The 20,824-nt window shown below is 47.1% G+C and overlaps 1 protein-coding gene across 1 annotated transcript in view; it reads left to right on the forward strand.

Annotated features, from left to right (window-relative positions):
• The first annotated feature begins 8,823 nt into the window (after positions 1 to 8,823).
• asb1 (ankyrin repeat and SOCS box containing 1) overlaps positions 8,824 to 20,824 on the forward strand; it is a 48,722-nt gene continuing 36,721 nt past the window's right edge. The window contains exon 1 of the mRNA XM_085985626.1: positions 8,824 to 9,406. Coding sequence (XP_085841752.1) covers positions 9,135 to 9,406 — 272 coding nt within the window. The 5' untranslated portion in view covers positions 8,824 to 9,134. The remainder of the gene's footprint in view (positions 9,407 to 20,824) is intronic.

Consider the following 20,824-nt stretch of genomic DNA (forward strand, 5'->3'; position numbering starts at 1 on the left):
CTCTTAAAGGCATAACCGCCTCGATAAAAATAGAAGAGAATGCAATTCCCAAGTTTTTCAAAGCAAGACCGGCACCATATGCAATTCGCCCAGCCGTCGAGGCCGAGCTGGAGAATCTGGAGAATGCAGGCGTGTTATCTAAGGTAGACTGGAGCGAGTGGGTGACACCCATCGTTCCTGTCATGAAGAAAACGTTAAACAATAAGTCTGAGGAGCCAAGGAAGGTTCGCATCTGTGGGGACTTCAAGGTGACGGTGAACCCAGTCCTTCACACAGTACAATATCCTCTTCCAAGGATAGAAGATATCTTCGCCTCACTATCTGGAGGGAAGCGTTTTACAAAAATTGACCTACCACAAGCATATTTGCAGATGGAGGTTGAAGAATCCTCTAGGAAGTATCTCACGATAAACACTCACAAAGGTCTTTACCAGTATAATCGACTGGTATTCGGAGTGGCATCAGCTCCGGCGATATGGCAAAGAGCGATGGAACAAGTCCTGCAAGGAATTCCGGGGACTCAGTGTTACTTGGACGACATCCTAGTGACAGGTGAAGATGACAGTGAACACCTTGCCAACCTAGAGCAGGTGCTCCCTAGACTATGTGAACATGGGCTACGGGCCAATCGCCCTGAGTGCGAGTTTTTTAAGAAACAGATATCGTATTGTGGCCACGTGATTGATGAAGAGGGGTTACATAAGTCCCCTGACAAAATTGAAGCAGTAGTTAAGGCTCCAGCGCCTGAAAATGTGTCGCAACTGAGGTCATTCCTCGGATTGGTGAATTACTACCATAAGTTTTTGCCGAATTTGTCCACAATTCTGCACCCACTGAAAGCTCTACTACAAACGGGAGTAGCATGGAAATGGAGCGATGAATGTAAGCGGGCCTTTCAGAAGAGTAAGGACCTAATCACTTCAAGAGAAGTATTGGCTCACTGCAACCCATCACTACCGATAAGACTGGCGTGTGATGCGTCTCCCTACGGCATTGGGGCGGTACTGTCACATAAATTCCTTGATGGTTCAGAGAGGCCGATAGCTTTTGCGTCACGCTCGTTAACTTCAGCCGAGTGTAATTACACCCAGATTGACAGAGAGGCCCTCAGCCTGGTGTGGGGGGTGAAGAAGTTCAATCACTACCTGCACGGTCAGAAATTTACTCTGCTTACTGATCATCAACCTCTTGTCTCCATTTTCAACCCTCAGAAGGGCGTACCGATAATGACAGCACAACGGCTACAGAGGTGGTCCCTTTTCCTAGGGGCACACCAATATGACATCGAGTACAAAGGAACTAAACAGCATGGGAATGCTGATGGATTGTCGCGCCTACCGTTGCCGACGGTGGATAAGAACTTGCAGTGGATCCAGTGGAGATATTCCACTCGACCATAGTCGAATGTCTCCCTGTGACGAATGCAAACATAGAAAAGGAAACACGAAATGACCCGACACTCTCCTGGGTCTATGATTAAATGGTAAAGGGATGGCCAGCACATGGTGAACCACTGCTGCCAGCATTCTCGCCGAGAAGAGAACAGCTGTCAGTGTGCAGAGGAACCTTGATGTGTGGATCCAGAGTCGTAATTCCACCCAAATTGAAGGATAGAGTGCTCAATGAGCTTCATGAGGGTCATCTGGGAGGGGTAAAAATGAAGAACTTAGCCAGAGCATTTGTGTGGTGGTCGGGAATCAATAGAGAAATCGAAGAGATGACCAAGAGCTGTACAGGATGCCAGAAGGTCCAAAAAGCCCCACCACAAGCCCCTCTACATCAATGGGAGTGGCCCTCATCTCCATGGCAAAGGGTGCACATTGATTTTGCTGGTCCATTTATGGACTCGATATTTTTAATTGCGGTGGATGCACATTCAAAGTGGCCAGAGGTAATAAAAATGTCCTCAACCACCACAGAAAAAACTATCTCAGTCTTACGAACCATATTCGCCAGGAATGGGCTGCCTGAACAGATTTGCTCCAACAATGGACCACAGTTTGTGTCTGAAGAGTTCCGGAGGTTCTTAAAGAACAATGGTGTTAAGCATTACACATCCGCCCCATATCATCCAGCCACTAATGGATTGGCCGAGAGGTTCGTTCAAACATTCAAGAAGGCTATCAAGGCAATGTGTAATGAAGATATACCCCTACAGCACAAGGTGGATAACTTCTTGTTTGCCTACCAGAATGCGACACATGCGGTTACCAACCAAACTCCAGCCATGATGTTCTTCAATCAAATGTTACGATGCCGCTTGGATTTGGTTAAGCCAAACATCAGAAGAGATGTGGAGAACAGGCAGTTTCAGAATATGAATGAAAGGCCGACCAGAAGTTTTAAGATAGGTCAACCAGTTTTGGCCCGGGACTACTGCACAGAGAAATGGCAGCCAGGAACGACCTGTACACAGCAAGGACCTCTAATGTATACCGTGGACGTTGGAGAGAGCATTGTAAGACGCCATGTTGACCAGATTCTAGAGTCACTGGGAAACGTCAACTCCACACCACGATCTGATACACCTGGCGATGAAACCGAAGTACCAATTGCATCTACCTCAGAATCGGTGATATTGGAAGCAGACGAACCAAACAACGACATTGATCCCGACTCAACATTGCCAGAAGAACCTGATACCCCAAAGAGGCGTTATCCAGACAGAATCAGGAAGCCTCCTCAAAGACTGAACTTATAATTGCTTAACTTCAACTAATGTATCTAGCAACTGTAATTGTAAGTATGTTATTTCATTGTTAATTGAATGTTATGTACTGTTTAGCTAAAAGGGGAGGAATTGTAGTGTATGTACTTTGCAGAAGGAACTATATTCTGCAGCCCCTGTATACTGCAGTACCAGTAGTGACCACCCCTGTATATAAGCCTGTGTAATAACATTTGCATAGTAGTTCCAGGTTGCCTCCATTCAGTAAAGACCTGTTATAACCAACTCCTGCAGTCCGTGTCTCAATTATACACGGACATAATAGACGTAACACCCTCCAGTGCTTGCTGGAGCAGGTGTCCCATTTCGCGATGGTCTGCTGCATCCTTCACAGCTTGGCCATCATGAAGGCGCAGCCCTTGCCACCAGGGGTTGCTGGACCACCTCAGGAGGAGGATGAGGGAGGGGAGGAGGAAGAGGAAGAGGAGGAAGGGAGGAGTCAGGCAGCAAATCTCCATTCCGGACGGGCTGTCCATGAGTGCCTCATCAGACTCAAATTTGAGGGAATGAAACCCCAGATCCCCCTGTCATGCAACATCACAGCATCCTCCTGCATACAAAGCTGAAATGAAAGCCACCACAAACACACATGCCAAACAAAATTCATAAATTTATTAAATTCAAGTCAAAATGACAATATCAACTAATCACCCTTGTGCATTCCCTTAGTGTCTGTCTTTCATGTTCCTTTTCCTAGTCTAGTGCTCCTACGAAGTGCTTCCCCCAGCGGCTGCAGCATAGCTGGTGGAAGGCTGCTGACATTCAGTGGTGGAGACTGCAGATGGCCTTGCAGGAAGACCTCGACCAGCTCTGGACCTAGAAGGCCCAGCTGTAGACCTTGGCATAGTAGTCTGGGCTGGCTGGCTGGCTGATAGGCAGCAGCAAGGGTGCTGGCGGAGTGGCAGTGGTGGGAATATGAATGCTGTCATCATGAGAGGGGACAGCAGGTTCTTGCTCAACAGACCCACTCCACTCCCCCGGGGCGGCGCCTCAGCATTCCTTGCACTCTGTTGGAGCACAGATTACTGGACTTCTGCGACACCCTGCAAGCCCCTTTCGACACTCGTAAACCCAGAGATGATGGCAGCAGCCTGAGCTTGTGTGGCAGCAGACTGAGACTGCAGGAGGGCAGTCTGCACTTCCACTGCAGCAGTGAGATGTTGGGTCGCTTCCACCTGTGCTGCAATGGAAACTGCGAGATTGCCCCCCAGCATCATGGTTGGGTCCACAAGGTCTCTCCTTGAGTTTCCATTGTGGAAATCATGGGCTGCAAGCTCTGCACAAAGCCCCGTGCAATATTGGAGCCGGACTCCTGCATGCTCCATGACACTGACCAGAGTCTTTCTGGCAGGCTTGCCATTGCACCTACCATTTCTGTGTGCATGCCCTTCATCCTTCTTCTGAAGGCCACCCCATCGAGGTCATCATCTGAGTCCTGTGGAGCAGAACTTGTGCGCCAACTCGCTCTCCGGGGAGCTGGCAACGGAGCTATCCTTTCCCCCTGGCTTGGATGCAGCCCACTCGTGCCCAGTGATTCACCACGTGCAGATCTTGCCTCTGTACTACCCTCTAACATCTGTGCAGTGCCATTTTCTGAGCTGTAGATGCAGTACCTGTGTCTCTTCTTCTCCTCCATCAGTTTGCTCAAAATGTTGAGGGACAGGCTGTGCTGGTGGCACTTCTTGGGTATCTGAAAGCAGAAAGGCACAAGGATCGGGCTGTGTGAGGGGTGGGGAGGGGGGCGGTGGGGGGAGGGGAAGCAAGATATCCATGCATATACCATCAGCAGCTTGTAAGTGAGAAGAGATTGTGGGATGAGGGGGAAGTGGGATGTGAGAAGAAGGAATAGATATGACTATACCGTCATCATCAGCAATGGTTTCAACTTCTCCGCTCACCACGGATTCTGTGCCTGCCCTCCAAAACTTTGAAACATGGCTTCCTCGAGGTTGGTCAGTGTGTGAATCCTGGCTTGTCCGTCTCCTGTCTGTTGTTGCTCTTTGCAGTTGTGAGCCACCTTTGTCTGCAAGGGAAAGGGAAGTGTGTCAGTGAGTGTAGTGCAATGTGTTTGGGTGATGTGCCTGCCATTGTTGAATAGCTGTCGGTATCTGCAAGGTATGAGATGTGGGTGTGTTTCAGCAGTGGTAAGTGTGTGAGGATGAAGTGAAGCCATGATTGTGCGGTATGAGTGGTGATAGCCAGAGATTGTTGGTAGGTGAGTGATGGTGGGATATGGCATTTGCTGAAGCCTTTCCTCATCTTGACAGGCCGTGTGAGGTCATTAAACTTTTTTTGGCACTGGAGCCATGTCCTGGGAACAACACTGGTCGCCGTGATGGATTGTGTGATCTCCTCCCCACCGTCATTCCACCCCCAGGGCTAAGGCCTCCAGTGCAGCATCTGAAAAACATCTTGCTCTCTTTCTTCCCTGTTGCACCATTGTGTCTTCTCACCTGACAATGAGGTGCATCTGCAACGAAGCACCTCCCCTTAGTAGTGGAGAGAGCCTAGGCCAAACTTTATTGGCCAGTAGACTGCACCCGATATTGGCCCCCCCATTGAGCGATTAGCCAATCAGCAGCACGTATAACGCTGAGGTCAACGCTGCAATCATGTTAATGAGCAGGCAGCACCAATTTTGCATGAGAGCAGCTGAGAAAAGAGAGAGAGGGAGTGTAAGCGGTTTTTGATCCTAGCCCAATTGCTAGTCGGACGGTTCATATCGCCCCTGCCTTACGAAAGTTCTATACCCGGGAATTATTATTCAGAGTGTAAATGAAATAAGTCACGGACAGGAATGCTTCGGTGAAAAATCAAACTTATATTTATTTGGTCTAACATACACTGGCTAAAACATGCACTACTAAATGAAATCACTGTCTCTGTGGAGAATAAAATCCAGGTTACAAACAACATACATACAGTACAAAACTGGGGACTATAACAAGCAGTAATTCCCTTGTTGCTATGGTGGACTATAATTCCACCCCTACCAACGAATTACCCAGTCGCATAAACCCCTTCGCCTGGCTGAACCAAATGAAGCTCCCACCCTCGGAATAGCCCAAAAACTTCACTTCTGAGGAAAACTCTGAGCCCTTTACACCTCACCCAGCTTGCCTGGGATATCTGGTTACCGGCTTGGCTCGATCGCTTCGCTCAGCGGCTTCTTCCTCTGGTGCTTCTTGTTAAGTCGATCTTGGTGGAGCGAGGAAGTGAGAGAGAATGGTGGGAAAAAAATCTATCTTTTATAGAAGTCTGGCTACCCCTATCTTTCCCACCAATCTTTAAAATCCTTTTGTTTCTAAGCACTCCGGTGCTTAATCAGTGATGGGTCATCCTCGGACCCATGAGTATTGGATTAATGGCCCTAAGTCTGGGACATATCTTTCGGTCTTTGTGTTGGGAAAAAAAACTGGCTCCTTTTGGCTGGCTGAGACCAGTGGGTTCATTGTTCTGCTTCTCTTCTGAGATGGAGGTGAGAAGTGCTTTTGCATATTAGAGTGGCCTTTTAATAAGTTCAAGTTCAATGGCCCCCTTCCTTTTTCCAGGACTGTCGGGCAAACCCATACATTCTGGATGACTGACAGTTCTTTTGTCACAGCCAACTGCCATGCGTTCTCTGGAGTTTTAACAAACCAGTCCCCCATGCATTTGCACAGGGCGATCCCACCACAGGGAAAACACCCACAGCCCATAAAGTCCACAAAAATATTCTCGACTGAGCCCATTCTTCAAACAGAGACTTTGCGATCTCTTCAGGAGACAAAGGAAGAGAGAGTGTCCCAAGAGTAACCAGAGTAGAGAAAACAGCCAGAGAGTGAGAGCAGATGGAGAATTGTTGGTAAAGAAAGTGCTCAGAAAGCAGCTGGAGAGAATAAGGAAAAACAGAGAGTCAGAGAGTGAGAGCCCTTAGAGGGACAGCAGGCGCAAAAGATAAAGAGAGCACGGAGAGAGACAGCAGCCGAGAAGAGTGAACTCTGAGTTGGGCTGAAGATTAGAAAGAGACACACATGTACATGCAGTGAGAGCGAGGACGATTGCTGAACAATCCTATCAGAATCATTTGCATTCAAGGAAGACTCCAAAAACTGAACCGGTAAAAGTCAATATCAATAGTCAACAAAGGTGCAAAAATGGATTAGTCATGATCCGGAGACTAGAGAGTACTAAACTATCTGAACTTGTGAAGTAAAGTGTAGGGATTGATAAAGTTTGGTGCAGTAAATTGCACTGTAATAAGAGGAAAGCTCAACCCTAACACGAAAAGAAGGTAAAGCAGAGAAGTGGAGAGAGAGAATGTGAGAAGGGCAGGTGGCAGAAGAGAGACAAGCCCAAGTAAGCCAGAAATGGAGAAAGAGAAAGTGAATCAGGAAAGGAGAAACTAGTTACGAAAATGAACCAGAGAAAAAAGAATATATCGAAAAAGGAATTAAAATTGTACCAGATAAAAAGGAAATGAAGTACAAAATGAGAAAGAGTGGACCAGAGAGGAAGATAGTGAATTGGAGGAGAAGAATACAGCAGAATGGAAAAGGGAGAGAAAGTGAACAGAAAGAGAAAGAGAACAAACCAGATAAGAAGAAAATGCACCAGAAAAGGTGCAAGGGAGAGAAGACGAAGCAGAAATGTAGAGACAGAAGCAGAAAGAGCCAGCGTTCCAGCAAAGGAGAACGAGTGTACATCAGAGAGTGAGTGAGGGTGATAAAACCAGAAAAAGAGAGCAAATCAGAAAAAAAGAGTAAGAGCGAAAAGGAGCGAGAGAGCACAAACCAGGAGAGCAAAACAGAAAAGCAGAGCCAGAACAGAGAGAGGGACAGAAAAATCACAGAAAAAATGTGAGAGGCAGCAAACCAGATAAGCCGTGCATATTGTTGCAGTCTTCCTTTGTGAATACTTTAAGGAAGTAATTATTTCAGAATATTTACTGATTCATGTCCATCCTCAGTTTCAAGCACATTTGTATATTTTAATGATCTCATGTTTTCTCTAACAGCCCTTTTACTATTGTAGCACTGAAATAATTTGTTCCTGTTATATTTTGCCTCTGCACCTATGTTTTTTTTTAGATCTCTATCTGCCTCTGTGATCACCCTTTCATCCCAGCAAAATCCTTTCCCCTTTTTATTTGATTAATTCTTGAGATATGGGTGTTGGTAGCAAGGCTAGAATTTATTGTCCATCCCTAGTTGCCCTTGAGAAGGTGGTGGTGGTGAACTGCTGCAGTCAGTGCTGTTAGGTATGGCGTTCCAGGATTTTGACCCAACGCCGATGAAGGAACGGTGATATATGTCCAATTTGGGATGGAAACTTGGAGGTGATGCACCTGCTGCCCTTGTCCTTCTAGGTGGTAGAGGCTGTGGGTTTGGGAGGTGCTGTCGAAGTAGCCTTGGCGAGTTGCTGCAGTGCGTCTTGTAGGTGGTGCACACTGATGGTACACCCCCAGGATGTTAATGGTGGGAGATTCGGCGATGTTAATGTCAGCGAATGTCAGGGGGAGGGGTAGTGTCTCTCTGGTTGGAGATGGCCATTGCCTGGCACTTGTGTGGTGTTACTTACAGCCCAAGCCTGGATGTTGTTCAGGTCTTGCTGTTGCTTCTGATTATTGTCAATGATGATATGCTGTGTGAGCAAGTTCAAGGAAACATGGTCTTAAAAATATTAAATATACATTTGCTCCAGGCCTTTAGGATTTTGCTCAAAAAATTACGTGCGTGGAAAATTAGAATATTAAAGGATTATAGGGAGCAAGCTGAAGAGTGGGATTCCACCAGCTGGCTCATGTGGAGGGAAACACCAGCACAGCCTTGAATGGCCGAGTGGCCTGTTTCTTGTCTTGCCTATAAAAGAGTGCTATAGTAAAGAAAGGATCACCAGCTGGAGAGCAGGTTAAATGGTGCTACAAGTGCTGAATTTTAATGATCGCTTTGCAACACAAAGGAAAAATAAACGATTGCAATTATAAAACATTTCTTCTTCCACCTCCCTTCCGATCTTTAAAAAATATATAATTTAAATTCCAATGAAGTTCCCACCCTAAGTTCAAAGACCTTTCCCTTTCCTGGGTTACGGCTGGTGCAGCGGCGCTCTCCCCGGGGCCGGGTTCGGGTTCCCAGTCTGACTGCAGCGCTCGGGGCGGTGGCTGCAGAAGGAGGGACGGAGCGAGCTGACTGGCATCGCATCCGACCACAGAGCAGCGGAGCCACCCAACAGGATGCACAAGCAACATGGGAGGTACTTCGGCCGGGGCTAAGCCAGTGCCAAAAGCCACGGTTACCGGGCTGGAAAGGGCCGTGCTCTAGGCTCAGTTGGTTTAATTCATGTGTTGCGTGCGATGACTGCCATCCGCCCGAAGCAATAAGGCGGCGGTGTGCCCGGCTTTGCTGCGCATCTTTGTGCGGTGGAGATGTCCGACCGGGATGCAGCCGAGCGGAGCAGCCCCACTGGCAGCGTCACTTCAAACCCCGCTGCTGAGTCTCCGGAGGAGGCTGAAGGTGATGATGGTTCGGCCGCCGCTGCTGCCGGCGCCAAGGCCGGCCGCGATCTGAAGGAGTGGCTGCGGGAACAGTTCTGTGACAGTCCCATGGAGGGGGGCGAGGACACCCGGCTCCACGATGCTACTTATGTGGGGGACCTGGTCACCATCACTAACCTACTGAAAGAGGACAACTTCAGGAGGTGAGGGCGGGCGGGGGCACAGCCTAGGGCTTTATGATGATGATGATGATTGTGCGAAATATGCTGATGTCAATATTCCACACATTATTCCTTAATGTGTGGCCTATGTGTCCTGGTCAATATTTGCCCCTCAATCAATATCACAAACAGATTATCTGGTCATTATCACATTGCTGTTTGTGGGAGCTTGCTCTGTTCAAATTAATTAACTGTTAATTCAATGTAATTCCTTATATAAAGAGCCAAAATGTTATCAATTTGTGCCATAATAACAAATTATATATTAAAATTGAATGCTGCCCCCAATTGATTTCCTACATTACAACAGTGACTACACTTCAAAAAGTACTTAATTGGCTGTAAAGCGCTTTGGATGTCCGGAGGTCCTGAAAGGTGCTATATAAATGCAAGTCTTTCTTTATGAAACTTGACCAACATCGCAGTTTTTAATCGGTGTTATCGATTCCTGGCTGTGCCATTTTATTGTAACATTCTCTGTGAGAATGGGAATGATAAGGTATTAAATATTTAAAGTGTGCTTTTTTAATACTTTTTTAAGAAAATGGAAGTAGTATTGTTTGAATTTTATTTTTACAGTTATTATATTTCCTGCTCCCTTCCCACTCCTCAACTCTTGGCCCGTACAACATTCCCCATCCGAGAAGGTGGGTAGCCAACCTGCAGTCATTCAGTCTGTGATTTATTCTCCCCCTCCCACCGGCCATTGGACAGACATCTGCAGCCCCCACCACTTAGTGTTTGCTACATTAGCCCAACTAAGATCAGTAATTTAGTATGTGGGGAATTGCTGGTGCAATTACATTAACATAGGAATATACAGGACTGGAAAAGAGTATGGTGGTCCTGTCTGCTTGGGCCCATAAGCCCAGATGCTCTGCTCTTAAGTGTTGGTAGGATATATTGTAATATAATATATTTTAATAAATCTACAGTATTTAGAAATCATAAATCAAAATTTAATAATTTCTTTATATATTTATATGAAACAATTATTGTCACTTAATGACTGCAGCAATCAGTGGTATAAATGGGCGCATAACCTTTTTTATTGATGTGTAGCTAGTTTTACCCAGTACTTGAACACTTCTAATTTCATGCAACCATGGCAGTTCACAACACAGAAGTAGACAATTCGGCACATTGTGCATGTGCCGGTTCTATGCTAGAGCAATCCACAACTAATCCTGCTGCCTCACTTTCTCTGATCTCCTGAAAGGAAGAAATGGGCCCTATCAGGAGGGTGCAGGCCCTTCAAGCCTGTTCCGTCATTCAGTTAGATCATGGCTGATCTGTATCTTAACTCCATCTACCCGCCTTGGTTCTGCAACCCTTAATACCCTTGCCTAACAAAAATCTACCAGTCTCAGTTTTGAAATTTTCAATTGACCTCTTGCCTCAGCAGTTTTTTGGGGGAGAGAGTTCCAGATTTCCACTACCCTTTGTGTGAAAAAGTGCCTCCTGACACCACTCTTGAACGGCCTAGCTCTAAATTTAAGGTTTTGCCCCTTGTTCAGGACTCCCCCACCGGAGGAAATAGTTTCTCTCTATCTACCCTTTCAAATCCTTTAATCATCTTAAACACCTTAATTAGATCACCCGTGACTCTTTTATACTCAAGGGAATACAAGCCTAGTCTGTGCAACCTGTCCTCGTAATTTAACCCCTTTGGCCCCGGAATCATTCTGAAGCCCTGAAGAGAAAGCCCAGGGGCGGAGACGAGGGATGGGGGCGAACTGCAAGGGGGCTACAGGGGGGCTTGTGCACACTTCGCTGATGTCAGAGATGCCAGATGTGGAGTTTGTAGCAGCATGAGGTATGCGGGCACCTAAGATGCACCCCCATGCGAATGAGGTGCCCTCCCACAAGCTCCATCAGTGTCAGAGCTGGATGGCTTGATTCTGGTGTAACTGCTCACGTTGATCGAACCAATTTATTTTTGATGCCCTAATTCCTCTAGTCTTTCTTCATAACTAAAATCATTTTTAGTAAATCTCTTCCATGACCTTGATTGACACCCTTTTGGTAGCAAGCATCCAGAATATTGGACACAATATTGTAACTGTGGCCTCACCAATGATTTATATAGGTACCTTACCTTTTTGCTACAAAAGCAAAATATTGTACTGCAGATGCTGGAAATCTGAAATAAAAACAGAAAATGCTGGAAACACTCAGCAGGTCAGGCAGCATCTGTGGAGAGAGAAACAGAGTTAATGTTTCAGGTCGATGGCCCTTCGTCAGAACTGGAAAAAGTTAGAGATGTAACAGGTTTTGAGCAAGTGAAGAGGCTGGGAAAGGGGGGAGGAGAGGAAAGAACAAAAGGGAAGGTCTGTGATAGGGTGGAAGGCAGGAGAGATTAAATGACTAAAGGGATGATGGTGCAAGGCGAAAGGAGATGGTAATGGGACAAGTAAAGAAACAAAAGATGGGTCTAGAGGAGGTCTAAATGGGAATAGCAGAATCATCAGTAACAGCTGCTGTCCGAAAAAATGGAGGCAGAGGTTATGATCTGAAATTGTTAAAACTCAATGTTGAGTCCGGAAGGCTGTAAAGTGCCTAATAGAAAGATGAGGTGCTGTTCCTCGAGCTTACGTTGAGCAAACCTTTTTGGTGTTGTAGTATATGCTGCTATTTACAAAAGCTAGGATCCCATGTACGCTGAGTGTTGCTGTGCTGCCTGGCATCAAGTTGTGGATGAGCTAAAACTTCGTCCAGATAAGCACTGGGAAAACAAAAGCTGTTATCACGATAGCAAAATACTGCGGATGTTGGAAATCCGAAATAACAACAGAAAATGCTGGAAAAACTCAGCAGGTCAGGCAACATCCATGGACAGAAATTTGAGTTGACGTTTCGGGTCGAACCCTTCTTCAAAACTGGAAAGAAAAGATAGATCGGAGGCAGGGCTGCGATCGGACAAAAGAATAAAAGAAACAAAAGAAGTAAAAAAGAGACAATAAAAGGTATTAGGAGCTGGACGAGATAGTAATAGGCTGAGATTAGGTGTAAAGTGTACTGGCAGGGCAAGAGATAGCTGCCAGGTGTGAGAGAGAAACAAAAGGAAAGGCGGGGGGGGGGAAAAGAAGTGGAAAAATTACAAGAAAAAATGAAATAGGGGCCGAGGTTATGATCTGAAATTGTTGAACTCGATATTGAGTCCAGAAGGCTGCAGAGTGCCTAATCGGAAGATGAGGTGCTGTTCCTCGAGTTTACGTTGAGCTTCCGTGGAACAATACAAGAGGCCAAGGACGGTGAGGTCCGAGTGGGAATGGAGCGGTGAATTAAAATGACAGGCGACCGAACGGAGGTGTTTCGCAAAGCGGTCACCCAATCTGCGTTTGGTCTTCCCAATGTAGAGGAGACCGCATCGTGAGCAGCGAATACAGTATACTAGATTGCGAGAAGTACAAGTAAATCGCTGTTTCACCTGGAAGGGGTGTTTGTGGGCCTGGACAGTGGGAAGGGGGGAGGTATAGGGGCAGGTGTTACATCTCCTCCGCTTGCACGGGAAGGTGCCAGGCGAAGGGGAATGGCTGTTTGGGGTGATAGAGGAGTGGACTAGGGTGTCTCGGAGGGAGCGGTCCCTGCGGAATGCTGAAAGGGGAGGGGAAGATACGTTTGGTGGTGGGATCACTTTGGAGGTAGCGGAAATGCCAGAGGATGATCCGTTGAATGTGGAGGCTGGTGGGGTGAAAGGTGAGGACAAGGGGAACCCTATCGTGGTTCCGGGAGGGAGGGGCAGGGGTGAGGGCAGAAGTGCGGGAGATAGAACTGACACGGTCGAGGGCAGTGTCAATCACGGTAGAGGGGAATCCTCGGTTGCGGAAAAAGGAAGACATGTCTGAAGCACTGGTGTGGAAGGTGGCATCGTCGGAGCAGATACGGCGGAGACGGAGAAACTGGGAGAATGGAATAGAGTCCTTACAGGAAGCGGGTTGGGAGGAAGTGTAGTCCAGGTAGCTGTGGGAGTCAGTGGGCTTGTAGTGAATATTGGTCGATAACCTATCCCCAGAGATGGAGATGGAGAAGTCGAGGAAGGGAAGGGAAGAGTCAGAGATGGACCATGTGAAGGTGAGGGAAGGGTGGAAATTGGAGGCAAAGTGAATGAAATTGTCAAGTTCGGGACGAGAGCAGGAAACGGCACCGATACAGTCATCAATGTATCGGAAAAAGAGGTCAGGGAGGGGACCCGAGTAGGACTGGAACAAAGATTGTTCCACATAGCCCACGAAAAGGCAGGCATAGCTAGGAACCATGCGGGTACCCATGGCAACACCTTTGATTTGGAGGAAATGAGTGGAGTTAAAGGAGAAGTTGTTTAATGTGAGAACAAGTTCAGCCAGGTGGAGGAGGGTGGTGGTGGATGGGGACTGGTCGGGCCTCTGTTCAAGGAAGAAGCGGAGCGCCCTCAGGCCATCCGGGTGGGGGATGGAGGTGTAGAGGGATTGTACGTCCATGGTGAAAAGGAAGCGGTTGGGGCCAGGAAACTGGAAACTGTTAAAGGGTGTCCGAAGAGTCGCGGCTGTAGGTGGGAAGAGACTGGACAAGGGGAGAAAAGATAGAGTCAAGATAGGAAGAGATAGGTTCCGTGGGGCAAGAACAGGCTGAAACGATGGGTCTACCAGGGCAGTCCTGTTTGTGGATCTTGGGAAGGAGGTAGAAGCGGGCTGTGCGGGGTTGGGGAACTATGAGGTTGGTGGCAGTGGGGGGAAGATCTCCAGAGGAGATGAGGTCAGTGACAGTCTTGGAAACGGTGGTTTGATGTTCGGTAGTGGGGTCATGGTCCAGGTGGAGGTAGGAGGAGGTGTCGGAGAGTCACCTTTTTAGCGCTTCTTCAGATATTTCCCTTGTGTTCAATGCCAAAGATCACTCCCATAAGCGATGTTTCATTCCCAACACACTGGAGTGTTACTTTAGATGCACACTATCTGGTAATACCCATTGCCCAGGGCTCTTGAGACAACCTTGTTACTGTAATCAGCTGACTGAATTGATGTGAAGTTGTTTGTGTTCTCCTGGTCTGCGGACTGTAGTGTATGTGCCTTTAAGTGTTGTCAGCAGCAACGGCGGGAAAGCGCGGGAAGCGCCAGTTTTTTCTGCAGGGAAGAAAGGAAAGCGCGGGAAGCGCCATTTTTTTCCCAGGATGCCTAAGGCTGGCAATATTGATGTTTTCGATAACGATATAGAGGATTGGACCACATATGTGGAAAGAGTGGAGGTATATTGCACAGCAAATGGAATAGAAAATGATAAAAAGACGTCAGTACTTCTAAACCTAATGGGCGCAAAGACATACGGGCTATTACGAAACTTAATCACTCCAGCCAAACCAAAGGACAAGAATTTTAAGGAGATTGTTGATACCCTACAGGAGCACTTAAACCCAACACCGCTGCTGATAGCGGAACGATTCAAATTCTTCAAGAGGAATCAGCACAAGAATGAAAGTAACACTGATTACCTCACCGAATTAAGAAAGCTATCAAAGCACTGCCAATTCGGGGCAGGACTGGCAGATTCTCTTCGAGACAAATTCGTCTGCGGTCTCCTAAGTGAAGGAACACAGAAAAGGCTGCTTTCTGAGAAAGATTTGACACTGGACAAGGCTTTCAGTATGGCTGTATCATACGAAGCAGCCGCAAGAGGAGCTGCAGAGATACAGCAAAAGCCACAGGAATACGGCACCCATGAAATGACACGGGGATTTGAAAAATGTTATCGCTGCGGCAGAACAACCCATGACCAGAGGGACTGCTGGTTCAAGGACAAAGCATGCAGGCAATGCGGAAAGATTGGACACATTGAACGTGTATGCCGATCTGGACAAAAAAAATCCACGGACAGGAAAAAAATCAATAAGGAAAAGTACAGAAAGGTACAAATGATGACGGACAGTAGCTCCGAAGACCAGAAGGGCGATAGCGACTCCGGAAACAAGAGACTAAGCTGTCTCAAATTACATAATGTAATTGCCAAAGAAGATTACCAGACCATTTGGGTTACCCTCACGATAGCGGGGTCCCCAGTTAAAATGGAGCTAGATACAGGATCAGCTCTGACCGTCATAAATCGACGGGATTACGAGCGGCTATTTCCGCATATACCTTTAAAAGACACATCCATTATCTTGAAAACATATACGGGGCAGAAAGTATACCCCAAAGGAAAAATAAGGGCGCCTGTTGTATACAACGGCAAGGAAATACAGAAGTTGTATTTATACGTTCTACAAGATGGTGGTCCACCGCTGTTGGGACGTGAATGGATCAGGAAGATACGTTTAGACTGGCACTCCATTCAGGCACTGACGGTGACCAGTAAGAAAAAAAATGATGATGACGTCATACCTGAACGATTAAAAGACATCTTGGCCAACGCCAAGGAAGTGTTTCAAGAGAAACTAGGAACCTTGAAAGGCATCACCGCCTCAATAAAAGTGGAAGATGCGGCAATTCCCAAGTTTTTTAAGGCAAGGCCGGTGCCGTATGCAATTCGTCCAGCAGTCGAGGCAGAGCTGGAGAATTTGGAAAAGGCAGGCGTATTATCCAAGATAGATTGGAGCGAGTGGGCAACACCCATCGTCCCGGTCATGAAGAAAACGTTGAATAATGATAAATCTGAAGAACAGAGAAAAATTCGCATCTGTGGAGACTTCAAGGTGACTGTAAACCCGGTCCTTCACACGGTACAGTATCCTCTTCCAAGGATAGAAGATATTTTCACCTCACTATCCGGAGGGAAACGTTTCACCAAAATTGACTTGGCACAGGCATATCTACAGATGGAGGTTGAAGAGGCCTCTAAAAAGTATCTCACGATAAATACACACAAAGGCCTGTACCAGTACAATCCACTGGTTTTCGGAGTAGCATCAGCTCCAGCTATCTGGCAAAGAGCTATGGAGCAAGTCCTCCAAGGGATTCCGGGGACTCAATGCTACCTAGATGACATCCTTGTAACAGGAGAAAACGACAACGAGCACCTTGCCAATTTGGAGCAGGTGCTCACTAGGCTGAGAGAACGGGGCCTATGAGCAAATCGCCCCAAGCGCGAATTTTTCCAGAAACAAATATCATATTGTGGCCACATAATTAACAAGGAAGGGTTGCATAAGTCACCTGAAAAAATTGAAGCAGTCATAAAAGCCCCAGCACCTGAAAATGTCTCACAATTAAGGTCATTCCTGGGATTGATAAATTACTATCATAAATTTTTACCGAACTTATCAACTCTTCTGCACCCTCTTAATGAACTGCTACAAACAGGAGTAATTTGGAAATGGAGCGAAGACTGTAAACGTGCCTTCCATAAATGCAAAGGCTTAATCACGTCCAAGGAAGTTTTGGCTCATTACAACCCATCACTGCCAATCAGACTGGCGTGCGATGCATCCCCTTACGGCGTAGGAGCGGTATTATCGCATAGATTCCCTGATGGCTCGGAGCGGCTGATAGCTTTTGCGTCACGCTCATTGAACTCAGCTGAGCGTAACTATGCCCAGATCGACAGGGAAGCACTCAGCCTGGTATGGGGAGTGAAGAAATTCAACCATTACCTACACAGACAAAAATTTACCTTGTTGACTGACCATCAACCCCTCGTCTCCATATTCAACCCTAAAAAGGGTGCTCCCATTATGACAGCGCAAAGGCTACAGAGCTGGTCCCTTTTTCTAGGGGCACACCAATATGACATAGAATACAAAGGATCAAAACAGCATGGGAATGCTGACGGTTTATCACGCCTACCGTTGCCAACGGTAGAAGAGGCACCTACAGTAGACCCAGTGGAGATGTTCCACTCTACCATAGTGGAATGTCTACCAGTAACAAATTCTGCCATTGAAAAGGAAACGAGAAATGACCCGACTCTCTCACGAGTCTACGATTTAACAGTGAAGGGATGGCCAGCACATGGCGAACCACTGTTGCCAGCATTCTTGCAAAGAAGAGAACAGCTGTCAGTGTGCCGAGGAACCTTGATGTGTGGATCCAGAGTGGTGATTCCACCCAAACTCCAGGATAAAGTGCTAAAGGAGCTTCACGAGGGGCATCTGGGTGGAGTGAAAATGAAGAACCTAGCCAGGGCATTTGTATGGTGGCCAGGTATCGATGGAGACATCGAAGAAATGACCAAGAGCTGCCTAGGATGCCAGAAGGTCCAAAACGCTCCACCACAAGCCCCTCTACATCCATGGGAGTGGCCCTCATCTCCATGGCAAAGGGTACACATCGACTTTGCTGGTCCATTTATGGACTCAATGTTCTTAATCGCGGTTGATGCACACTCCAAGTGGCCGGAGGTAATAAAGATGTCCTCCACCACCACGGAAAAAACCATCACAGTATTAAGGACCATATTTGCCAGGAATGGGCTGCCTGAACAGATCTGTTCTGATAATGGACCGCAATTTGTGTCCGAAGAATTCAGGAAGTTCTTAAAAAACAATGGGGTTACGCACTACACGTCCGCCCCATACCATCCCGCCACCAATGGATTGGCTGAAAGGTTTGTCCAGACCTTCAAGAAGGCCATAAAGGCCATGGGTAATGAAGACATAAAACTTCAGCATAAGGTAGATAACTTCTTGTTTGCATACAGGAATGCAATACATATGGTTACAAACCAAACTCCCGCCATGATGTTCTTCAATAGAAGCCTAAGATGCCGGCTGGATTTGATCAAGCCAAACATCAGAAGGGACGTGGAGAACCGGCAATTTCAAGGCATGAATGAAAGGCCAACTAGAACCTTCCAGATAGGTCAACAAGTTTTGGCGCGGGACTACCGTACCGAGAAATGGCAGCCTGGAACTATTTGCACACGACTAGGACCGCTGATGTATACCGTGGACATCGGAGAAAGCATAATAAGGCGCCATGCTGACCAGATCATAGAGTCATCCGAAAAGGGACAACCTACACCATAACTCTATACGCCTAATGATGAAGTAGAGATACCCATAGTATCTACCTCCGATCCGGTGATACTGGAACCAGACGAACCCGACACTGGCATTCAAGCCGAATCAGCCTTGCCAAAAGAACCTACTACACCACCAGAAACTACTACACCACCGAGGCGTTATCCGGACCGAGTCAGGAAGCCTCCAGAGAGACTGACTTATAATTGATTAACTGCAGCAATGTGTAGATTATTGTTCTTGTAACATGTAATTAATGATTACTTAAAATATTATGTACTGGTTGGCTAAAAGGGGAGGAATTGTAGTGTATGTGCCTTTAAGAGCCCCTGTGTACTGTAATGCCGGTAATGGGTACTTGGGCTATATAAGCCTGTATATTGTGTTGTATCAGTTCGTTCACCTCCAGACTTTGTTCAGTAAACACCTGTGAAACCAACTCCTGCCTTCAGTGTCTCTATTAACACACGGATACAACACGGACCATAAGAGAACAAGCACATGTGACAGATTATAAACTACAAAATCAAGTTTTTTCAAACGTATTCGTTCATGGGATGTGAGCGTCGCTGGCAGGTCAGCATTTATTGCCCATCCCTAATTGCCCTTGAGAAGGAGCCGCCTTCTTGAACCACTGTTCTTTGTAGCAATTTGGTACAACTGAGTGGCTTGCTAGGTCATTTCAGAGGGCAGTTAAGAGTCAACCACAAGTAAAAATACTACAGGAGAAGAAAATCAATACAGCAGACATCACTTTATTACAGAATCGTCAACCTCAAATGTACAAAACTAATAAACTACGCTACATTTCACTAACTCTTTTAGTAATACTGAACTTGGACCAGCATTTAATATAAAACTTACATAGGGATAAGCCCACGGCTTCTCTCTGTGCCTCTCTCAGCATTCTCTGAAGGGCCCATCAGGGCGCTCATTGCTGCCTCCTTACGAGCAGCAACCCCAACTGCCCCATCCTATTCTCTCGCCGACCTTCCCACCCAGCGCACTCGCCAACTCCTACTCCTGCCAACCTCCTTCCTGTCCCGCTCCACCCTTCCCCTCGCTGATCCCATGGCCTCTGTCAGCGGATCAACAACCACCACGTCTCTGCATCTCGCTCCAGAATGTCCGTTCTCTAGTGAGCAAGGCGCTTGCCAGCCACAGTCTTATTGTGGATGATTACATCGACATCATGGCCTTGACGGAAACTTGGCTCATGCGTGATGACCCCTTGCTCTTACTGAAGCCCCTCTGCCTGGCTATACCTTCCACTCCTCTTGCCTCTATCAGGCTCTACCAAAGCTGCTCATTACTCCAGGATCATCCTGCACTGCAAAGATAATAATCAGCTTCTTTACTCCATTATGAACTGTCTTCTTAAACCCCTCTCCCCTGCCCCCTCCACCTTTGCTTCCAACAAGGAGCTCATGGACTTCTTTGTCACTAAGATTGAGACCATCCATTCAGTTGCCTCTACCACATCTCTCCCTTTCCCTTGCCCAGCAAGCCATGCTTCCCCCAAGGTAGATAACTGGAGTTACGATACAGATCGGCCATGATCTAATTGAATAGCAGAACAGACTTAAGGGGCTGAATGGCCTCCTCCTGTTCCTGTGCTTCCCCCCTGCTCTAGCCCTGAACCTTCATCTTTCTCTAGTTTCTCTTCTATTACCCCTTGTGCTTTCTCTGAGCTCCATCAGACCCACTTCCTGCATTCTCGTCCCTATTCCCACCAAACTGCTGACCACCCAACATCCCTTCCTGGCCCCAAATGCCAACTGATATTGTAAGTGGTTCCCTCTCTTCAGGTACTGTTCCCCTGCCCTTCAAATCTGCCGTCATCATCCCCCTTCCTCAAAAAACCCACCCTTAACAAACTATCGCCCCGTCTATATCTTCCCTTTCCTCTCCAATGTCCCTGAGTGTGTTCTTGCCTCCCAAATCCGTGTCCACCTTTCCCACATTCCATGTTTAAAAGTTTCCAATCAGGTTTTCAACCCTGCCTAAACAGCCCTAATCAAAGTCACGTATGACATCCTATGTGACTGTGACTGTGGTAATCCCTCCTCATCCTCTCAACCGGTCTGCCTCCTTTGGCATGGTCGAGTACACCATCCTCCTCCAACGCCTCTACTCCGTTGTTCGGCTGGGTGGGACTGCCCTTGCCTGGTTCCATTCTTATCTAGCCAGAGAATCTCCTGCAGTGGTTTCCTTTCCTGCTCCTGCAACCTTACCTCTGGAGTCCCCCAAGGATCTATCCTCTGCGGCATCATCCAAAAACACGATGTCAGTTTCCACATGCACACTGACGACACCCAGCTCTACCTCACCACCGCCTCCCTCCACCCCTCCACTGCCTCTGTGTTGTCATGCTGCTTGTTCGACATCCAGTTCTGGATGAGCTGCAATTTCCTCCAATTAAACATTGAAAAGACCAAAACCATTGACTTCAGCCTCCGCATCAAATTCTGTTC

This window comes from Somniosus microcephalus, chromosome 4 (genome assembly GCF_052327205.1).
Source record: "Somniosus microcephalus isolate GS21.2 chromosome 4, FLI_Smic_1.0, whole genome shotgun sequence".
Classification (NCBI taxonomy): Eukaryota; Metazoa; Chordata; class Chondrichthyes; order Squaliformes; family Somniosidae; genus Somniosus; species Somniosus microcephalus.